The sequence below is a fragment of the Colobus angolensis genome, unplaced genomic scaffold (assembly GCF_000951035.1).
Source record: "Colobus angolensis palliatus isolate OR3802 unplaced genomic scaffold, Cang.pa_1.0 Scaffold148, whole genome shotgun sequence".
NCBI lineage: Eukaryota > Metazoa > Chordata > Mammalia > Primates > Cercopithecidae > Colobus > Colobus angolensis.
The window spans coordinates 5,651,934-5,672,172 of record NW_012114577.1 but is presented as its reverse complement, the minus strand read 5'-3'; the positions used below and the strand labels follow the sequence as shown (position 1 = coordinate 5,672,172).

The 20,239-nt window shown below is 39.1% G+C and overlaps 1 protein-coding gene across 1 annotated transcript in view; it reads right to left on the bottom strand.

The window, feature by feature from the left end:
* The window catches only part of RYR2 (ryanodine receptor 2 (cardiac)), a 592,347-nt gene that overhangs the window by 325,750 nt on the left and 246,358 nt on the right, over positions 1–20,239 (bottom strand). Inside the window, exons 20-22 of the mRNA XM_011935762.1 lie at positions 5,078–5,196; positions 4,250–4,383; positions 581–822 (exon numbers count right to left, since the gene is read on the bottom strand). Coding sequence (XP_011791152.1) covers positions 581–822; positions 4,250–4,383; positions 5,078–5,196 — 495 coding nt within the window. The remainder of the gene's footprint in view (positions 1–580; positions 823–4,249; positions 4,384–5,077; positions 5,197–20,239) is intronic.

The window sequence follows — 20,239 nt, the reverse complement described above, 5'->3', positions numbered from 1 at the left end:
GTAGCTGGTGAAATGACCTATTCCTTTATTTTTAAACCATTTTATACCTCTGAAACAGAGTGTCATTTGATTAGAATCTGAGTCCTCATACCACACTTTACAAATTATTGATTTCCCACCATTACATTATCTAACAGAAGGCTGAACTTAGTCTATTTCTTCCCATTATTTTCCAAGGTTTGTTTTTTGTTCTTTTCCATTGGCAGCCAAAGTTTTAAACATACCAATTAAAGCATAAAACTCACAAGTTTCTTGCAGTTCATTCATGCTTTGGAATGCACTCTTTAAATACACAGTATTGTTCCTAAGCAATACACTCTTATTTAAATCTTTAAATACACAGCATTGTTCATAAGCTAGGCAGTCCCTTGAAAATGTACTATAATTGTAAGTGTTTTCTTTTTCCCCTAGTGAAATACTGCTTTTTTCCCAACACTCTTACTCATCCTCTCAATGCTAAATTTCTGAATGATTAATACCCTATGGAAGTACCCAGTGGAAGCGGCACCAATAGCTTTCAGAAATGCCCAGCAAAAGATCTCCTTCTGGAACATGGTGAAAGAAAATGGACCTCACGTACCTGACCAGAGATGAAGGCCATCAAATCCATAGGAGAAGAGATCATCTCCAACACCATTTCCACCCCACTCTTCGCCCCCTCCAGGGTAGGGAGAATACCCTTCAGTGGAAGCCCAGCCCACTCGCAGGTGAGTTGCTTCAGCTGTCACAAAGGGCTCTGTGTGGTCCACCATCAATTCATAGTACCATTTCTTATACTGAGCAGAACCTTCACTGACGCCCAGAAAAATATTGGGTCTCATGCTTTAAAGAGACAGGAATCACACGTAAGAAAAGTCCAAACAAATCTTCCGTTGTTTGCATTTACATCTCATAATTTTACTTTTGTATTTCATTTAATTTTGTTTTATTGAGACAGCGTCTTGCTCTGTTGTCTAGGCTGAAGTGCAGCGATGCAATCATAGTTTATTGCAGTCACCATCTCCCAGGCTCAAGTAATCCTCCCACCTCAGCCTCCTGAATAACTGGCACTAAAGGAGAGTGCCACCAAGCCCAAATAATTTTCTTTTCTATTTTTAGTAGAGATAAGGTTTTGCTATGGTGCCCAGGATGGTATCAAACTCCTGAGCTCAAGTGATCCTCCTGCCTCGACCTCCCAAGTGCTGGAATAACAGGCATGAGCCACCATGCCCAGCCACATCTCACTATTTGAAACATTAGTCATGCTTCTCTAAGATGCCACATATTAAATATATATTTCCTTAATTACTAACAAAATTATTAAAACTACCACTGAAGTAGTATATAGTGAAAGCCAGCTTCACTGTGAACATTCCATCAGCAGTTTTGCTTCTGAGATTTCTTGGCAGTGTCACCCAAGGGACTAATGTTATTTTGTCTTAATTCCTCTTCAGCACATTGTATATCATTAATCGTATTTAAGTCACAAACTGAGACACTCAGAGCAGACTTTTAGAATTAATGGAGTTATTAGGAATTTCGGACATGGGGAAATTTTCCTAAACTAAGCTTTGTGTCACATGGGGTATGGGGCTGAGGTAGGTCATGTTGTTTGTGAAGGAACCAAGGTAACTAATCAGCTTTGTTGTTCATTAAGCCTCACTGTGAACAGAAAAATTTTTTGTAACTTGTATTTAACTCCATTTTAGGAGAGGACATATACCCTATGGTAGCAGTAGCTAGAAATGAATGAAGGTCTCAGAACATACTACTCAAGAATGGCAGGTCTGTTATATAAAGAATCATGAAGGAAATCTTAAGTCAATACTATAAAACAAACAAACAAAAACATAGAAGGTGTTTGGACTTTGCTTCCCAGCTCAGCTGAGGTAACACAATTTGATATATAATCGACTTATTTTAAAAAGGAGCTCCTCAAAAGGAGCGAAGGAAAACAACCAGCTGTATCCATTTCCCAAAAATTTCCATTTTTCTAGCACAGTGTGGTTGGAAGTATAGGTGGAAAACCATGGGTTTCTGAGTCAGAGAGAAAATTTGAGCATCCGTTTGCTAGCTGTGTGACCTGGCACTAGTTATGAAACCTTGCTCATCCTCCATTTATCCTCCTGGAAAATGGGCTGGTAAACATCTATAAGTTTAAGCATGTTGTGAGGATGGAATAATAGAATAAATGTAAAGAAGTCTCTGCCATAGAGTGAATATGCAAAAAGTATATATATATATATATATATAATATATATTTTTAAGAAACACACACATTGGCTGGGTGCGGTGGCTCACACCTGTAATCCCAGCACTTTGGGAAGCCAAGGCGGGTGGATCATGAGGTCAGGAGTTTGAGGCCACACTGGCCAACATGGTGAAACCCCATCTCTACTAAAAATACAAAAATCAGCTGGGTGTGGTGGTGTGCACCTGTAATCCCAGCTACTGGGAGGCTGAGGCAGGAGAAAGTCTTGAACCCAGGAGGCAGAAGTTGCAGCGAGCCAAGGTCATGCCACTGCACTCCAGCCTGGGTGACAGAGCAAGACTCTATCTCAAAAAACAAAACACATCATAGAAATACACAACAAACCCCACATTTCTGTTTAAAACAGGATGACGTTATCAGTATCTCTGGGCTAGCTGCTAAATATAGTGTGTCAGTGTTACTACTATCACACACAGCATTTTGTGATTGTAAGCAGTTATTTCTTATTATTTATTTATGTGTTCATCTGGGGGATGTGATGGTTAATATTGAGTGTCAACTTGATTGGATTGAAGGATGCAGAGTATTGTTCCTGGATGTGTCTGTGAAGGTGTTGCCAAAGGAGAGTAACATTCAAGTCAACGGACTGAGAGAGGCAGACCCACCTTCAATCTGGGTGGGCACCATCTAATCAGCTGCCAGCACAGCTAGAATAAAAGCAGGCAGAAGAACATGGAGAGACTAGACTGGCTGAGTTTTCCATCCTTCCTCTTCCTCCCGTGCTGGATGTTTCCTGCCCTTGAACATCAGACTCCCAAGTTCTTCTGCTTTTGGACTCCTGGACTTAGCAGTGGTTTGCCAGGGGCTCTTGGGCCTTCAGCCGCAGGCTGAAGGCTGCACTTCTGGCCTCCCTACTTTTGAGGTTTGGGACTCAGACTGGCTTCCTTGCTCCTCAGTTTGCAGACGGCCTATTGTGGGACTTCACCTTGTGATCGTGTGAGTCAATGCTCCTTAATAAACTCCCTTTCATATAGACAGCTATCCTGTTCATCCTGTACCTCTAGAGAAGCCTGACTAATACAGGGGATAAGAAAGGCAGTGTGGCATGGTGGTTATAAGCTCAGTCTCTGGATTTAGATCTGAGCTCCACTTCCAGTTCCAGTTTTTTCGTCTATAAAATGTGAATCCCAGTGGTTCCTAAGAAAGCATAGACACAAACAGTATAGAATACACACAAAGCCCTTAGCACCACAGCTGGCACACGGTACTCGATGAACGGGAGGTGCCTTGGAAGGCAGATCTAACTGAAGATGTAGTTTTATTGGTTATTTGCATAATATATTACATTTTGGACATTCTATTTTGATTGTACATAGCAGGTACCTCAAAATAATATTGAAGGGGCTGGGCGTGGTGATGCATGCCTGTAATCCCCGCATTTTGGGAGGCCGAGGCAAATCACGAGGTCAGGAGGTCGAGACCATCCTGGCTAACACAGTGAAACCCCGTCTCTACTAAAAATATAAAAAAATAAGCTGGGCTTGGTGGCCGGCGCCTGTGGTCCCAGCTACTCGGGAGGCTGAGGGAGGAGAATGGCGTGAACTTGGGAGGTGGAGCTTGCAGTGAGCCGAGATCGCGCCACTGTACTCCAGCCTGGGGGACTGCGAGACTCTGTCTCAAAAAAATAATTTAAAAAAATGATATTGAAGGATAGTGTTTTAGTTACATTCTAAGAAGATGTAAAGCATAATTATATACAACCATATACCTATACAGTTGTCAGGATGGTCCTGAGTATGTCAATGATTATCTATCTACATAGTAATGTGAATAAAAGCTCTTATCCATGTGTCTGTGGCAAAGCCATATTTTGCTAGGTTCATTTATTATTATCCCATCTGATTGTTAGAGAAAAAGACATTATTCACTGCAAAAATACAGAAAATACTACTATATGGTCTAATGTAAAAAACAGACCATATAGTATCAGCTACAGGACAAGAACATTAATTCTTTTATTATGTTGCCTGTCAGGTGACACTGTCTGTCTGAATTTACCTGCTGACGTGGTTCACAAGACGTGTCTGCAATAACAGATCTCTTCCTGGTAAGAGATTGTCACAGATGAGGTGCTGGTTAGAACGGACTGCAACCCCATGGCAAACACAGAGTGAGCACAACACGTCCAGGACCTGAAAAGAGAAATTACTTTCAGTTGATCCTCCCTCCCTCCCTGCCTTTCCATCCTTTCTCCCCTCCCTCCCTGCCTCCCTCCCTTTCTGACAGCATCTCACTCTGTCACCCAGGCTGAAGTGCAGTGACACGATCATAGCTCACTGCAGACTCGAACTGCTGGGCACAAGGAATCCTCCTGCCTCAGCCTCTATAGGTTCCTGCCACCATGCCTGGCTAATTTTCCTTTTTTGTAAAGACAGGGTATTGCTATATTACCCAGGCTGGTCTCAAACTCCTGGCCTCAAGCGATCCTCCCATCTTGGCTTCCCTAATCACTGGGATGACAGACATGAGTCACTGTGTGCCGTCACTTTCAGCTGATTCTAATTTCCCTTCAGAATCAAGCAGCAGCAGCAGCACTTTTTACAAAGCAAACACATTCCTCCAGTTACATTTGACTCAGTTATTTAAACATTACAGTAGTTTCCCACTAACTTTCCAACTTTTCTTCATATATAAATTGAGAACTGTTCATGTTCCCACTGATGCTGCACTCCAGCCTGGGCGACAGAGCACGACTGCTCAAAAAATAATAAAGAGAAGAAAAACACTCATGAAAAATTTGACACACTTTTTAAAAGTTACTGTATTTAAAAAACATATCTAAAAGGATTTGAGAATTCATTCAGAGAAACGAAATAGTTCATTTACCTTGTGATTTCTTCCATGCTTGTCTAAAAGTGAGATAATGGATTTAATATGTCCTTCTTTAATAATATTTAGAGCTTCTGGACTTTCTACTAAAACACAGTGTAAAACTTCCAGAATGCCTAAAGATAAAACAAAGAAAGAGGAAAAAATAAAAGTGATTAATTGGTATACAATGACCAGTGTGCCTTCCTTTTTCTACATATGTGGATTCAGTACAACATGTAATTATCTGTGCTCAATGTGACTGTCACAAGGCACTGTGATAGGTGACAGGTGGTGTTTGGGAGAGGGGACTAATATCCAAAGATGATGACATCACAGTTGAGGGAGGAAAAGGCAAACAACTGAGAAGTGGTGTTTAGCCGAAGAAGCAAGTAATGCTACATGGAAGAGGTAGTAAACAAAGCAACATGCAGATGGAGCCTTAAAGAATACGTTCATGACCCTTTTCAGGCTTCCCAGGAAAGGAAGGGCAGTACATGCATGAGTAAAGTCTTGAATGTGGGGCATATCTGGTGTGCCTAATGTACAGAGTGAGTGGGGAGAGGACAGGCGGGTTAGGGCCAGTTTATGAAGCTTCTTGGCACTGAAAGTGTAATCCTGCAACATTGCATCCTAATCCATGAAGATCATGACATTCTCCTTGAGGTGTATAGTAGAAAAGATTTCTTAGTTTGTTAAATAAGGGAAATATGTAAAATAAGACAAAAACAAATAGAAATAACACAATCTATAAAACTGGATTAAAAATCGTGATATTTTTAGGTACTAGCCACCACAAAAGATAAAATAGTATATGCCTTTTCTTAAAGTTTAAAAGGAAAGAAGAGAAAATAAATTTCATTATGAGAAATTTTAGCGTGAACTTGTAAAGCTAAATGTGTACCTCTGTGTTCATGTTTTCAGAACAAGCTTGCCTTGTCAACAATGAGAATGGATCCCATTCACAACAATTAGACCCAACATACAGAAAACATCACATCTAAGAGTTACATAGTTTTGGGAACAGCCCCAGAGGAACCCTGTAGAAAGGGTCATACATCTCAAATGGAGTTAATATTCTTACAAAAGAAATACAAAGTTTTACATTTACAAAGGTATTATAGAATACAGAAGCAATTCTCTATGGCTGTCACAATCTATATTTGATCCAAGCCCCAATCCATTACAAAACAAGGAGAGTTAGTGCTAATTTCTTCACTAATGACTTAGTTTGTTAAAATACAAACATATATTCAGTCAAAAGGATTCTGAGTTAAATTGTGGAGCTGTTCAAAATCAGCTGCTGTGTTCCAACAATGCCTAACAGTTAAAAATCAAAGACAATAGAAAATAATAATACAAGAGGCTGATGAGTTAAAGCAGATCTTTATGTAAGTATACTAAAACCGAATACCTTTTTTTTTTTTGCTATTACTAAAAACATAGGAATAAAATAAACTCATTCATTCTGTGCTAAAATAAAATCATGGAAATGGAAAAGCATTTTTAATAGAGTGGTCATGCTATCCTGGTGCGTTTGCTTGTTTTCTCTCCATTATTGATTGCTATAGAGCACATGGCTGCCTTTTTATAAAAAATAATTTCAACTTTTATTTTCAATTCAAGGGATACATGTGCAGGTTTGTTACATGGATATATCACATGATGCTGAGGTCTGAGGTACAACTGATCCCATCAACCATCAGTGGGGTAGTGAGTATACCCCAACCAATAGGTACTTTTTCAACCCTTGTTCCCATTCCCTCACCCGCCTCCACTTAGCAGTGCCTAGTCTATTGTTGCTATCTTTATGTCCACGAGTACCCCTTGTTTAGCTCCCACTATAAGTGATGACACGCTGTATTTGGTTTTCTGTTCCTGCATTAATTCGCTTAGGATAACGACCTCCAGTTGCATCCATGTTGCTGTAAAGGACATGATGTCACTCTTATTATGGCTGCGTGGTATTCTATGGGGTATATGTACCACATTTTCTTTATCCAATCTGTAGTATTTCATGATGCATATGTACCACATTTTCTTTATGCAGTTCACTGTTGATGGGTACCTAGATTGATTCCATGTCTTTGCTATTGAGAATAGTGATGCCATGAACATTTAAGTGCATGTGTCTTTTTGGTAAAACAATTAATTTTCTTTCAGGTATATACCCAGTAATAGGCTTGCTGGGTCAAACGGTAGTTCTCTGTTAAGTTTTTTGAGAAATCTCCAAACTGCCTTCCACAGTGGCTGAACTAATTTACGTTCCCACCAACAATGTAAGCCTTTTCTCTGCAGCCTAACCAGCATCTTTTTTGGGGGAGCAGGGGCACTCTTTTTTTTTTTTCTTTTTGAGATGGAGTTTTGCTTTTGTTACCCAGGCTGGAATGTAATGGTGCGATCTCAGTTCACTGCAATCTCCACCTCCCGGGTTCAAGCAACTCTTCCGCCTCAGCCTCCTGGGTAGCTGGGATTATGAGCACCTACCACCATGCCCAGGTAATTTTTGTATTTTTAGTAGAGACGGGGTTTCACCGTGTTGGCCAGGCTGGTCTCGAACTCCTGACCTCAGGTGATCTGCCCACCTCAGCCTCCCAAAGTGCTGGGGTTACAGGTGTGAGCCACCGTGCCTGGCCTTTTTAACAATAGCCAAGAGTGAGTGGTATGAGATGGTATCTCATTGTAGTTTTGATTTGCATTTCTCTCTGGTGATTGGAGATGTGGGTAGAAAACTTTTCATATGTTTGTTGGCTGCTTGTCTGTCTTCTTTTGAGAAGTGTCTGTTCAAGTCTGTTCAAGACAATTTTTTAATGGTGTTATTTGGCTTTTGCTTGTTGGGTGATTTAAGTTTCTTAAAGATTCTGGATATTAGACCCTTATCAGATGCACACTGCCTGTTTTTATAAATAAAACTTTATTGTGTATTCCATGCACCTGCATTTACATACTGTCTATAGCTGCTTTCACACTACAAAGGCAGGGTTGAGTTAACAGACCTCATGGTCCACGCACCTATAATATTAACTGTCTGGCTGCTATGGTCTGAATGTTTTCGTCTCCTCAAAACTGATATGTTGAAATCCTAACCCCCAAGACGATGGTTGTCATGCGCGTCCCTGTGAAAAGACCACCAGCAGGCTTTGTATGAGCAACAGGCCTGTTTGTTTCACCTGGGTACAGGCGGGCTGAGTCCGAAAAGAGAGTCAGCAAAGGGTGGTGGGATTATCATTAGTTCTTATAGGTTTGGGATAGGTGTACAAAGTACATTCTTAAGGGCAGGGGAGAATATTACAAAGTACCTTCTTAAGGGTGGGGGAGAATAAATGCATCAGTTAGGGTGGGACAGGAACAAATCACAATGGTGGAATGTCATCACTTAAGGCTATTTTCACCTCTTCTGTGGATCTTCAGTTGCTTCAGGCCATCTGGATGTACATGCAGGTCACAGGGGATATGATGGCTTAGCTTGGGCTCAAAGGCCTGACAATGGTATTAGGAGATGCTCAAAGGCCTGGCAATGGTATTAGGAGATGTTCCCCTTGGGGAGGTGATTAGGTCATGAAGGTAGAGCCCTTAAGAATGGGATTAGTGCCTTTATAAAGGAGGCCCCAGGGGAGCTTGCTGTTCCTTCCACCATGTGAGGACGAACTTTGTTTGAGAAAGGAGACCCTCAGGACAGTTTACCTGAAGGAGGCTTGATCTTGGACTTCCCAGAATCTAGAACTGTGAGAAATAAATTTCTGTAGTTTATAAATCACCCAGTTTATGATATTTTGTTACAACAGTCCTACTTGACTAAGACACTAGCCTTTTTCAGAAAAAGATTGCCAATCGTGGAATTTGGTCATTAAGAAAATTAATTTGGTCATTAAGAAAAAAGACCAAGAAGTTACAACCAAGACCAATAAATTTTCTTGTTAAATAAACACTCATGAAGGTCCACAGAGTGAATAAACTAAATACGTTAGAAAAGATATGACTAGATTTTGGAAGTAAATAGCGTATGTCACAAAATGCAAAAATAGCTATATGAAAACAAATTCCCGATTTTTCTCCTCTTTAGCCTAGTCTAATAGAAAGCTTTCAGAATTTGGTGTTTAACATTAAAACAGTTCCTTTATTTTTCAATTCTACCAGGTCAGATCCAACAAGTAAACACTTGAAAAAAATTGCCCGCTTCTAATTCTATTAATTATGACAATAAAATGTCAAAGCAAGCACATTTTATTTTCAATTTTATTGGAATAAACTGGAATATGCAGGCATATTAGATGGTCAATACCTTAAGAATAACCCTGGTTTATTGGAATAATTTTTTGAGACAGGATCTTGCTCAGTTGCCCAGGCTGGAGTGCACTGGCAGGATCATAGCTCACTGCATCCTCAAGCTCCTGGGCTTAAGCAATCCTCGCCCCGAGCCTCCTGTAGCCTCCTGAGTAGCTGGGACTATAGGTGCCTGCCACCATGCTGAGCTTTTTTTTTTTTCTGTAGAGAGGAGGGTGGTCTCATTATGTTGCCCAGACTGGTCTTGAACTCCTGGGCTCAAGCAATTCTCCCACTGGCCTCCCAAAGTGCTGAGATTATAGTCGCAAGACACAGCACCCAGCCTGAAATAAATTTGATTTTTAATTTTATTGAAATAAACAGCAAATATGCTTAACAAAAAATTCTTAAAGGAAAACAAATGGGAAACACCCAAGAACCCATTTTCAAATAAAAAAAGGAATAGCTATACAATATTATGTGTATATTTAAATTATGCTGATATATGCTTTGAACACGGGTGAAAAATGATGCAGAGAAACAGTGCTTAAAGATTACAATATCAATAGTTATAATCATTTGACCACTAAATACTAAACACATTCAGTAAGACCAAGAAATAGCTATAGTCATGAAGCTTATGGTTAGATTCTCAAATTTAAAAGCTTGGCAGATCATAACAATATTATGGAATGAAAGAATTATAAATATGCTATAAATTACCTAAAAAAACTCAACCAATTACAACAACTAATAAGGCAAAGCAATTGAATTTTATGTTTTAATAAGTTTATAGAAATGATTTGAGAGAACCTATTAATATCATAGAAATATATAATAATCAATGTGACTTTTGAAACGTAGATCCAAAATAACATAAACATGATAATTGCAACTATGTAAAATATATTCATTTGTATAAAATACATATTTCAAAAAAGACCATAAGTTATTACCTAAAAAGGTTAGTCTTGGTTATTGCTGGATTTGTATACTTCTCTCCCAATATTTCATAAATTCTGTGAAATGAGCATGCATAACTTTTATAGTAAGAAACATATTTTAAAAGAATCATAAAACAATAGGAAGTAATGTCTACTTACATTTTATTTCTGCCATTCAATCTCAATAACTTATTCAATTCATGCAACTTAATGAGGCCCGACAACAAAAGGCCAGTAACATTAGCTGCCTTTCCTCTCTACAGTATATAACTATAATTAACTTTTAATCTATGGAAAGAATTTTTTAAGTCTTATACTTCATCCAAGTTATATAAACTTATTTTCATTCCATAAATTTGGAATAAGCATAAACAAAACCTGCCAGTTGCCACATAGAGACAGTACTGAGGGTTTATATCAGAACTAAGTGTTATACAGCAATAAACTAGGGTTGGTCTCAGGGTACTGGCCATTTAATATGCATGATTTACCTTAGCAGTGAGGAGTAACAAGAACTTAGGTTGACTATTCCAGGTTGATTTCAAATATCATCTCCTAATTGTCTTCTGGACATTTCAATGAGAATGTCTCTAAGTACCCCCAACTAACTTTTCCAAAAGCTGAACATAACACCTTTCTTTGTACATATACATGTAAAATTGCTTCTCTCATCCATCGTCCGTCTGTATATTCAAGCTACAAACCTGAAGTCATTTTTGAATCCTCTTTCACTTTCTCATTTTCCTAAATGTAATTGTTAAAACTCATTAATCCTGTGTCCAAATTTATCTCCTAAACTCATCCTCTCCTTTCACTGAATAGCCTCTCACTATATCCTCTCCTCCAGTTTCTCCTCCCTCCCCAACCGATCCTCCTAACTGTAGGCGGTTATGCTGAAACACATATTTAATCAATGTCACTCCCTTGCTTAAAATCTTTAATGGCTTACCAGACCTTCCAAGGTCAAAGTTCACTCCCCTTAGCATAGAATATCAGTCCCTACACCAGATAGTGCAAACTTCCTCTGCAGCCTCCATTCCTGCCACTTCCTCCCACAAATGATTAATATGTATACGTACATATGAATCATATATGCTTATTAAGCACCTATCAGTCACTGTTCCAAGGAAAGGGATCAGCAGTGAAGCAGGCAGGCAAGACCCTCTTGAAACTTATAGGAACTTGCGCACCTTCAATCCTTTGCTGATGTTATTCTCAGATCTCAATACACTCCCACCTTCTGAGACTGCAAAATCTCAATCAGCTTGCAAAGGCTGAAAGTTACCTCATTTGGTGAGCCTTTACCAATGCCCCAGGATGAATTGATTATTCCTCCTTTTGTAGTAACAAGCACATTCACATTTTTAAAATTCTTATTTCAATCCCCCATTACAGAAAGAGCCCTTGAGAGCAGATATTGATTTAATTTTGCCTCCTTGTCACCCAGCTCACTCTGGCCCAGGGAAGGCCATCTCATGTTTGCCAAATGAATAAGTGAATGAATATAAATGGACTGTTGGTTCTCACATTCCGTTTAAACAAAAGAAATCTGCCATTTGTTACTCATAACAAGATTCGTTATTGTTAAGTGTAAATAGGACAACTGACATACTTTATATTTGGAGAATTTTATTTAAAACCGTTACGATTTTAAAGGTAGAAAAGACGGAGGACATGACATAGAGAATTTGTATTTCTTAGTGCTAGGATTTCCTTATCTGTGTTTTAATTTGAGGAAAAATTTTACTTGGTGAATTAGGCAAATTTCCATGCTGTTTGTGTATAGAACACAAAATTGAGGCTGCAGGCGCTGCATGTTTAATACATGCAATTATTTAGCCATTTGCCTTAAAACTTTTATAGTTGTAACTGTGAATTATTTATGTTCTGTTGAGAAAGGAAAATCTCCAAGGATATAACTAAATGTGTAGGAATAACTTAATGGTATTGGGAGTGGCCGCCAAGTGCTAGGATGGGTAGACAATATTCCTTATCATGTTGTTTGGAACCAAAAAAAGTGATCCTATTTGCTTTATACTGATAGACTTAGACTTTTGTCACTTGACTTACAAATGTAGGAACTTCATCAGAGATCAAAGTTGACTTTGCTACTGTATATTCACAGGTCACAACTCAGGCTGTCTGAGGTTGAACAAAATTTGTTGAGAATCTGTACAGAAAAACTAGAAACAAGCCACAGGGCAAGAGTGCTCTACGTAGGTTGACTTTACCTACCAAGAGGAATCTAGCCTGGGGATTTTGCCCCATAGCAAGTAGGCATAAGCTTACATTTGGGAGAAGTGAATGGAATTAGACTGGTAGCCACACAGGCACAGGAGACCAACATGGGGACAAAGCAAACCATGACACTGGTGCTCCCATGATCACTGCGGAAAGCCCAGGAAAACCACTGACGTGGAAACCACCACGCCCTCCTCACTGCCCCCTTCTGGGTATTGTTTCCTCACCTGTGGTTACAATTGTTCTGCCAAAATAAAACAAAGTCAAAATCATCCCAGAACACCAAGATGTATGTGGATTTAGATGGAACCTAGTTCTCTATTCATGAAGGATACAGGAGTGTGATTCTGCTCTGGGAAAAGGAAAGTCTCTCTTCCACCTCTATTTCAAGTAGGAGTAATAATACTGGACAAAAGATTACTCCAGAAGGAGCACATGGCCTCACCTGAAAATCATGACATGGAAACCCTTTCGTCTAAGCTAGAGGTAAGCAAACAGGAAGACTCCGGCTGAGTGCTAATTAGTAGGAATTGAACTGCCCCATGTAAAGGAAACCCTGGAGATACAGTGCCAGTCAAACAGTTTGGTGGTGTCCACAGCAGATCAGTGAAAGAAGGCACAATCAGAGACCCAATTAATTACAAATGATTCAAACCACAGGTTATTGTTTGGGGATTTTTTCCCTCCTATCTGGGAGTTGAAACTCGTTACAGCTTTTTCAGTCAGAACCTTTTTATTAATATCCCCAGATTTCACTGACGTTTCACTGAAAGTAGGAAAATTGTTCTCTTAGCTCTGAGTAATTAAACAAAATGACATAACAAGTAAAAAGATGGGGAAGTAAACTGGTAAATGACTAGAAAGAACAGGGAAACACACAGAACATGAACGACATTTGCATTCCTGAATGCAAATAACTTAGGGATGTGACAGACCGTCAACTTTTCAGAAGAGTAATTGATTGGTAGTCTTGGTATTTACAAAGCTTAATGGGGAAATATCACAGTAAGAGGTATCATTACTATTCTATTGTATTATACACTGGGGATAAGCATGGACATAAGCCGACGTGCCTAGTTTTGTGTCCTCGCAGGTTTTTAGCAAATTATTTAACATCTCTGTGCTCCAGTGTCCACATCTATGAAATGGACCTAATAATGGTGCCTGGGAGAGGGGACATTGCTATGAATAGCAATACATGTAAGACATTTAGAACACAGCTTGGATCAAAGCAATGCTATGTAAGTACTTACTATTACTTTATGGTTGAAATAAAATAAGGCAAATGAAACAAAGATCAATAGGGAAGAATTACCGAGATGCTCCTTTGTTGAACAGGAATGATAGTGGTAAGAGGTAGAGAAATGCTGAATGGATAACACTGATCAGAGGAGAATTCAGGGGAGATATCTATGAATCAGCATAAAGACATGGAATCAAAGTTAGTTATTAAAATAAAATCAGGTATATTAGTAAATCAGGAGAAATTAAACCAGCCTGTTAGACCTCCGCGACAGAGACAGCAAGACACAGAGAAACAAGGATGGCAAGTGGGCAGAACCACAGAAAGTTTTGCATTCTTGAGATTATAGGAGAGTTGAGTCAAAAATGCAGTGAAGGATCATCAGAGAAATGCAAATCAAAACTATAATGAGATATCATTGCACTCCAGTTAAAATGGCTTATATCCAAAAGACAGGCAATAACAAATGCTGGCAAGAATATGGAGAAAAGGGAACCCTCCCGCACTGCTGGTGGGAATGTAAATTAGGAAAACCACTACGAAGAACATTTTGGAGATTCTTCATAAAACTAAAAATGGAGCTACTATGTGATCCAGCAATCCCACTGCTGAGTATATACCCAAAACAAAGAAATATATCAAAGAGATATCTGCACTCCATGTTAGTTGCAGTACTGTTCATAATTGCAATGATTTGGAAGCAACCTAAATGTCCATCTGCAGATGAATGAATAAAGAAAATCAGTACATATACACAATGGAGTACTATTCAGCCATGAAAAAGAATGTGATCCAGTCATTTGCAACTACATGGATGAACTGGAGATGATTATGTTAAGTGAAATAAACCAGGTACAGAAAGACAATCATCACACATTCTCACTTATTTGTAGGATCTAAAAATCAAAACATTTGAGTTCACGGACACAGGAAGTAGAAGGGTAGTTACCAGAGGCTGGGAAGGGTAGTGGGGGGCTCTAGGGGAATGTGGGGATGGTTGATGGGTACAAAAAAATAGAAAGAATGAGTAAGATCTACTACTTGATAGCACAACAGTGCGACTAATGCCAATAATAACTTAATTGTACATTTTAAATGTATAATTAACTCTTTAAATTAAAGAGTGTAATTGGATTGCTTGTAACTCAGAGAAGAAATGCTTGAAAGGGGATGCATACCCCATTTCCCATGATGTGCTTATTTCACATTGCATCCCTGCATCAAAACATCTCACGTGTCCCATAAATATATACACCTACTATGTACTCACAAAATCAAAAAAAAATAGTGAAAGTTCAACTAAGACTCAGGGTTTAATAAATGCGAAAACAAGGCATAAAGCACCCCTGGTTAACAGGAGTGTCTTCTTATGGTACTAACATCATGAAAAAAGAAAAACGTGCAAATGAAGTAAGCAGCAATTTTCAGTAGCAGAAGACATGGTCTAGCTAGCTCCAGGATGGCAAAAGAGCCAAGGAGTTGGGAGGTTTTTTTTGTTTTGTTTTTTGTTTTATATTTTTTTGTTTTTTGCTACACAGCAATGGTGAGGCTGTAAGGGAAAGAATCTCAGTTATGTGTAAAAGCAGTAATTTGTATCTGGGCCTGTGCATCTGAGAGGGTTCTGTAAAGGCACAAATCTGTTGTTTTTTTCCACTAGTTTAAATTAGACTGCCAATGAGTGATAACTTACGCATTGCATCTAAGTTGTCTTATTTTCAAGAGTAAGCACAACCATGAGGGAAAATGAGAAAGTAGGAACTATAGAGATTTATAGCTTGAGCTAACTGGAAGCTTAGTTTGCTCTTCCTACCAAGGAGAATTGGGTCTACCCAAAACAAATAGCAAGAGGTGAATAATGAGTCAACATATAGCATCATTACAATACGTCTTTTTAAATGTTTGCAGTGAATTTTGCGTATCACAAACTGAATCACCACTGAGCCAGAGAAAATGTTTTTGTTTGTTCAAACTGGGTATAAATGTGAAGTCAAGAAATCATTTGAGTTTCAGTATAAGATAAACTGATAAATTAGTTTTTAACTGTTTCTTCTTTACAAATAATCAGAAAGAAAAGAAAAAAGAAGCAGTGCACATTTTGCTTCCTGTTAATAGGGGGCTAACTCATGAAATAAATATGTTACTCTAAATAGAGTTTCCATTAGTCACACAAATAGAGGGAGAAAAATAAATTGATATGAATATATATATATGTACTTAAAAATAATTCCAAGAGATGTGGGCTCAAGCCAAACTACAAAAATTCATAATTACATATGCTTCCTATTTTTATGCTGGTTTTGTGGCTAAAGAAGAAAATAAGCCCATTAAATCTTGAGCACTCATAAAGCTCCAAAAAGGAGAAAAAAGCAACAGAGGTTAAAATTAAAATATAACACAGCTTGGCAAAATTAGAAAAAGGAGAGAAAAATTAATAAAAATGGAAGTTAGTGAAGATAAAAGGTGGATCACATCATTATTCATATACACAATGAGGGAATATCATGGATGCATTTGCAAAACAGATAAACAAAAATGATGGACCAAGAGTATTTTATTAGCAGAAAAGATGAATATGAGTCAAGAGTTTCCTGGAGTAAATTAGCTGAAATAAAACCCATAAAATGAGCACTGTAATTACAATGTACTATGCAGCCTTAATTAGGCCTCTGATGGTTTGCTGCCTTCAGTTTAAGGAGCCATGATTTATAAAAAAAATAGACAAACTATAGAAGATAAAGTCCAGTTCAAAGGAAAGAGAATGTCAACTAAAAGCAGTTCATTATACAACAAGTAACAGTATTAGAATTTTTATCCTATACAAACATTTATTTGTATAAATTGCCACATCTCAAAACTTAAGAGAATGTTGAATGCCAGATAGGAAACCATTAATACATTAAGACATTCTTTTTTTCTTTTTTTTTTCTTTTGAGACGATCTTGGCTCACTACAGCCTCTGCCTCCCAGGCTTAAGTGATCCTCCTGCCTCAGCCTCCCAAGTAACTGTAACAACAGGTGCATGCCACCACACCCCACACCCAGCTGATTTTTGTATTTTTAGTAGAGACAAGGTTTCACCATGAGGGCCAGGCTGGTCTCAAACTCCTGATCCCAACTGATCCACCCGCCTCAGCCTCCCACAGTGCTGGGATTATAGGCATGAACCACCATGCCCAGCCAGATATGCCTACCTTGCTGTTGACACTCATGGTTCTGGTTTTCTGAGGGTCTCTTTCATTTATTAATTCATGTATCACTAAGTACATCAAATGGACCATTTGCTGTGTTAGGTCCGGGATTTGAGCAAAATGGGGAGCACAATTGGCCTCATCCCTGCTCTCATAGAGCTTACAGACCACAGAAGTTCAATCCTAGGTCCATTAGTTTCCTTTTCCCTTGAAAAAGTGACATCTGAGCTGTGTAGCCTCAGATTCTTAATCTGTAAATGGAAATTAGAATAAAACCTACCTCACAGAGTAACTGTGGAAATCCAGTGGAGGAATGCATATGACACTCTCAGCACAGTGCCCTAAATTCACTTGATAGCTCCTTGGTTGCACAATTGAAAACTATGCAGTCATAATAATGTTCAAAAATCTAAGACCGTGGGTCTCAGGACCCACAGAAATGCTCACAGATGTAATCGTTTGCTCTAAAACCTTACTCGAAGGTTTACAAGACATATATACCTGAACATTTTTTAAGATGGGTCCCCTGAAGCAAGACAAATACAGATTAATCAGTTCTTCCAAAAGATATGTACCTCAAAGCAGCAAACATTTATTGAGAGCTATCATTTTGGGCAGAAATGTAAACTGGGCACAGCATCAGCTTCATTGTTCCATCCATTGTAAAAGTTCTCCTGCAGTACAAAGACAGACCAAGGGCATCATTCCCAATGATCGCAAAGAAAACAAATACAGGTGCCTAGAATCGCCTAGTTGTTGTAGTTAGCAAGTTTAAAGTCAGGGGCAGGAGAAAGGTTGCGCAATACATTGACAAAAAGCACAATTTTAGAGAGGGCACTGCGTGTAGAATGGTATGTAGTTGTGAGATACGTCAGTATGTGTACGGTGAAATACAACAACTTACTGCATTTAAAAGTGGATGTATTTTTGGAAAACGGAGCAAATCACTTCAGACCCGAGAATATGAGAAAGTACTACCGGAAGACCAAAACACTTGGTGATTCAATGAAGAGTAGTATTTTGAATCATTCACCACGAAGCCTGCATTATCCAATGTAACTCAAGAGAGGGGTAGTAAGGCCACAAGGGAGGCTAGGTGGGTTAGGAAGCCTCCAGAAATCACTTTCACTTTCACTCTGACATTCTACAAATCTGTGACAACTGAACTTGCCCATTTACATGAGAGAGGTATTCTATTTCTTTATCACATTAGAATAACATACAGTGCACACTCCTACCATCATTATCCATCCCGCCGGCCCCCAGCTGAGACATCATCTATTATGAAGGGAAAGAATATGAAATTTGCTGCCAGACAGTAAGCGAGGGTAGGGGGTGCCCTTAAGGCCTGCCTTGGTGGCGTACATGCTGTCTGGCCTTGGAAAAGCAATTTCACCATGTCTCAGTTTCCTAGCTGTGAAATGGGAATACTAATACTATCCACTTCACAAAGTTATTGTGCAGATAAAGTAAGTTAATATATTTAAAGAGACTAGAACAGCATCCAAAACATAGTAAAACTTGTGTCAGCCTTTGCTATTATTATGTGCTTCCATCTGAAATTCTCCATATCATATCCTAGCAGTGTTAACATGGGAAAACCTTGCTTTTAATAAAATCAAATTAATCCTGTAGCTACAAACAACTGCTAAATCCAAAAAATAAAAGGTGCTAGGTGTGTACTGTGGTATTTTTATACATTTAATTTAGTAAGCACATTTGTACCATCACTAAGAGCACGCTGAGGCAGACACTTTTACCACTCCCATTGCCAGCTTAAAAAACGGGAAGCACAGAGGAGCTAAGTGACTTGGTCAAGGTCATGCAGCTATTTATGTAAAATCCATACCTGTAACCTATGAGCTCTGCTTTTCCTAAACACAGCAGCAAAGAAGGTAGAAATCGAATGATTTTAAAACGAGCTGCCATTTCTGATGAGCCAGCCTTGGTAGGGATGAACCCTGTTTTTGATAATGAAATAGTAGGAAACTTTGGGACAGGCTCCATCGCCCACAATTAGAACATTGTATCCTAATGGGCTGACTATCCTCACCCTGGTCACCTCTCTCCAGAGCAGGCACACTTGGTGAGTGCCAAAGCAGCTCAGCTAATATCCATCAAGACCACTTTCACTATATCACACTGCCCTTGAGGGGACTGCCTGGACAACTGTGCACCCTGCCTTGATACTGCAGATGGAAGGCTGCGGTGGGTGGTGAATGACTTCATATGCTCTCACTTTAAAAGCTTAGGTACTAAAAGGGCCATCAGGGGGCAAGTGGGCTTGAGAAGACTGGACTAAGTTACTCAAAATGCAGAGAAGCATCTATGAACTCAAAGACCCAGACAGAGGCCTTAAGCCATGACCGTGTGCCTTAAGTAGGTCACAGGCACTTAAACTTGACGGAAAGCAAGTGACACCGTGCAATGATTTGACCAAGGGTGATGCTAAAAATATTTAGTAACTAGAATGGCATAAGCAAGATGCAATCACACCAGACAATGGTAATAAATAGCCATCTGTCAGTAACAGTGCCTAAAAGCTAAAACTTCAGTTCTTCCCCTGACAATGAAACTTAAGCTCAGTTTCCAAAGGAGACTAGAAACAGGCCAAGTGGAATGTGCAAATCACTGGCTGTGATTTTGTTTTCTAGTAAACAGTTTTTCTCAAGTAAGCCCTTAGTGGATTTGGTGGGTTTTCTGAGACAAGACTTCCTCTTTTATTCCTCTGGTTAACCAAGATTTTTGTGGAATGCCACCCTAAAGGACTATGCAAAGGGAGAAATAAAATCAGAAAAAAGCAGTGAATGAGCACAGGTTGCTGGTATCCCACCTCCAAATTAACCATGGAGAAAGTCAATAGTGTTACCTGAATTGGTGGGTACTACTCAAATCAGTTAGCTATGATTTCGCTATCACTAATAACAGATCTCAAGCAATAAGTATCGTGGGAGCTCTTGCTCTTTCTAATTCAATTGCTCACACTTCAGTAAATTATCAAGGAGGAAAACTTCCTGCTACATAAGATTATGGCACAAATTATCCCAGAGCTTACAAATTTTTTATCTTTGAAAAATGATGAGCTTATACTCTGCAAGAAAGAGTTGTAAGGACTTTGGAAGCTTTAAACCATCCTATTTACAGGACCCACAAGTTGTACTGTACATGAGCATGAAGCTTGGGTATCTGGAAGACCAAGACCCTTTTTTTTTTTTTTTGAGACAGAGTCTCACTCTATCACCCAGGCTGGAGTGCAGTGGCACAATCTTGGCTCACTGCAACCTCCACTTCCCAGGTTCAA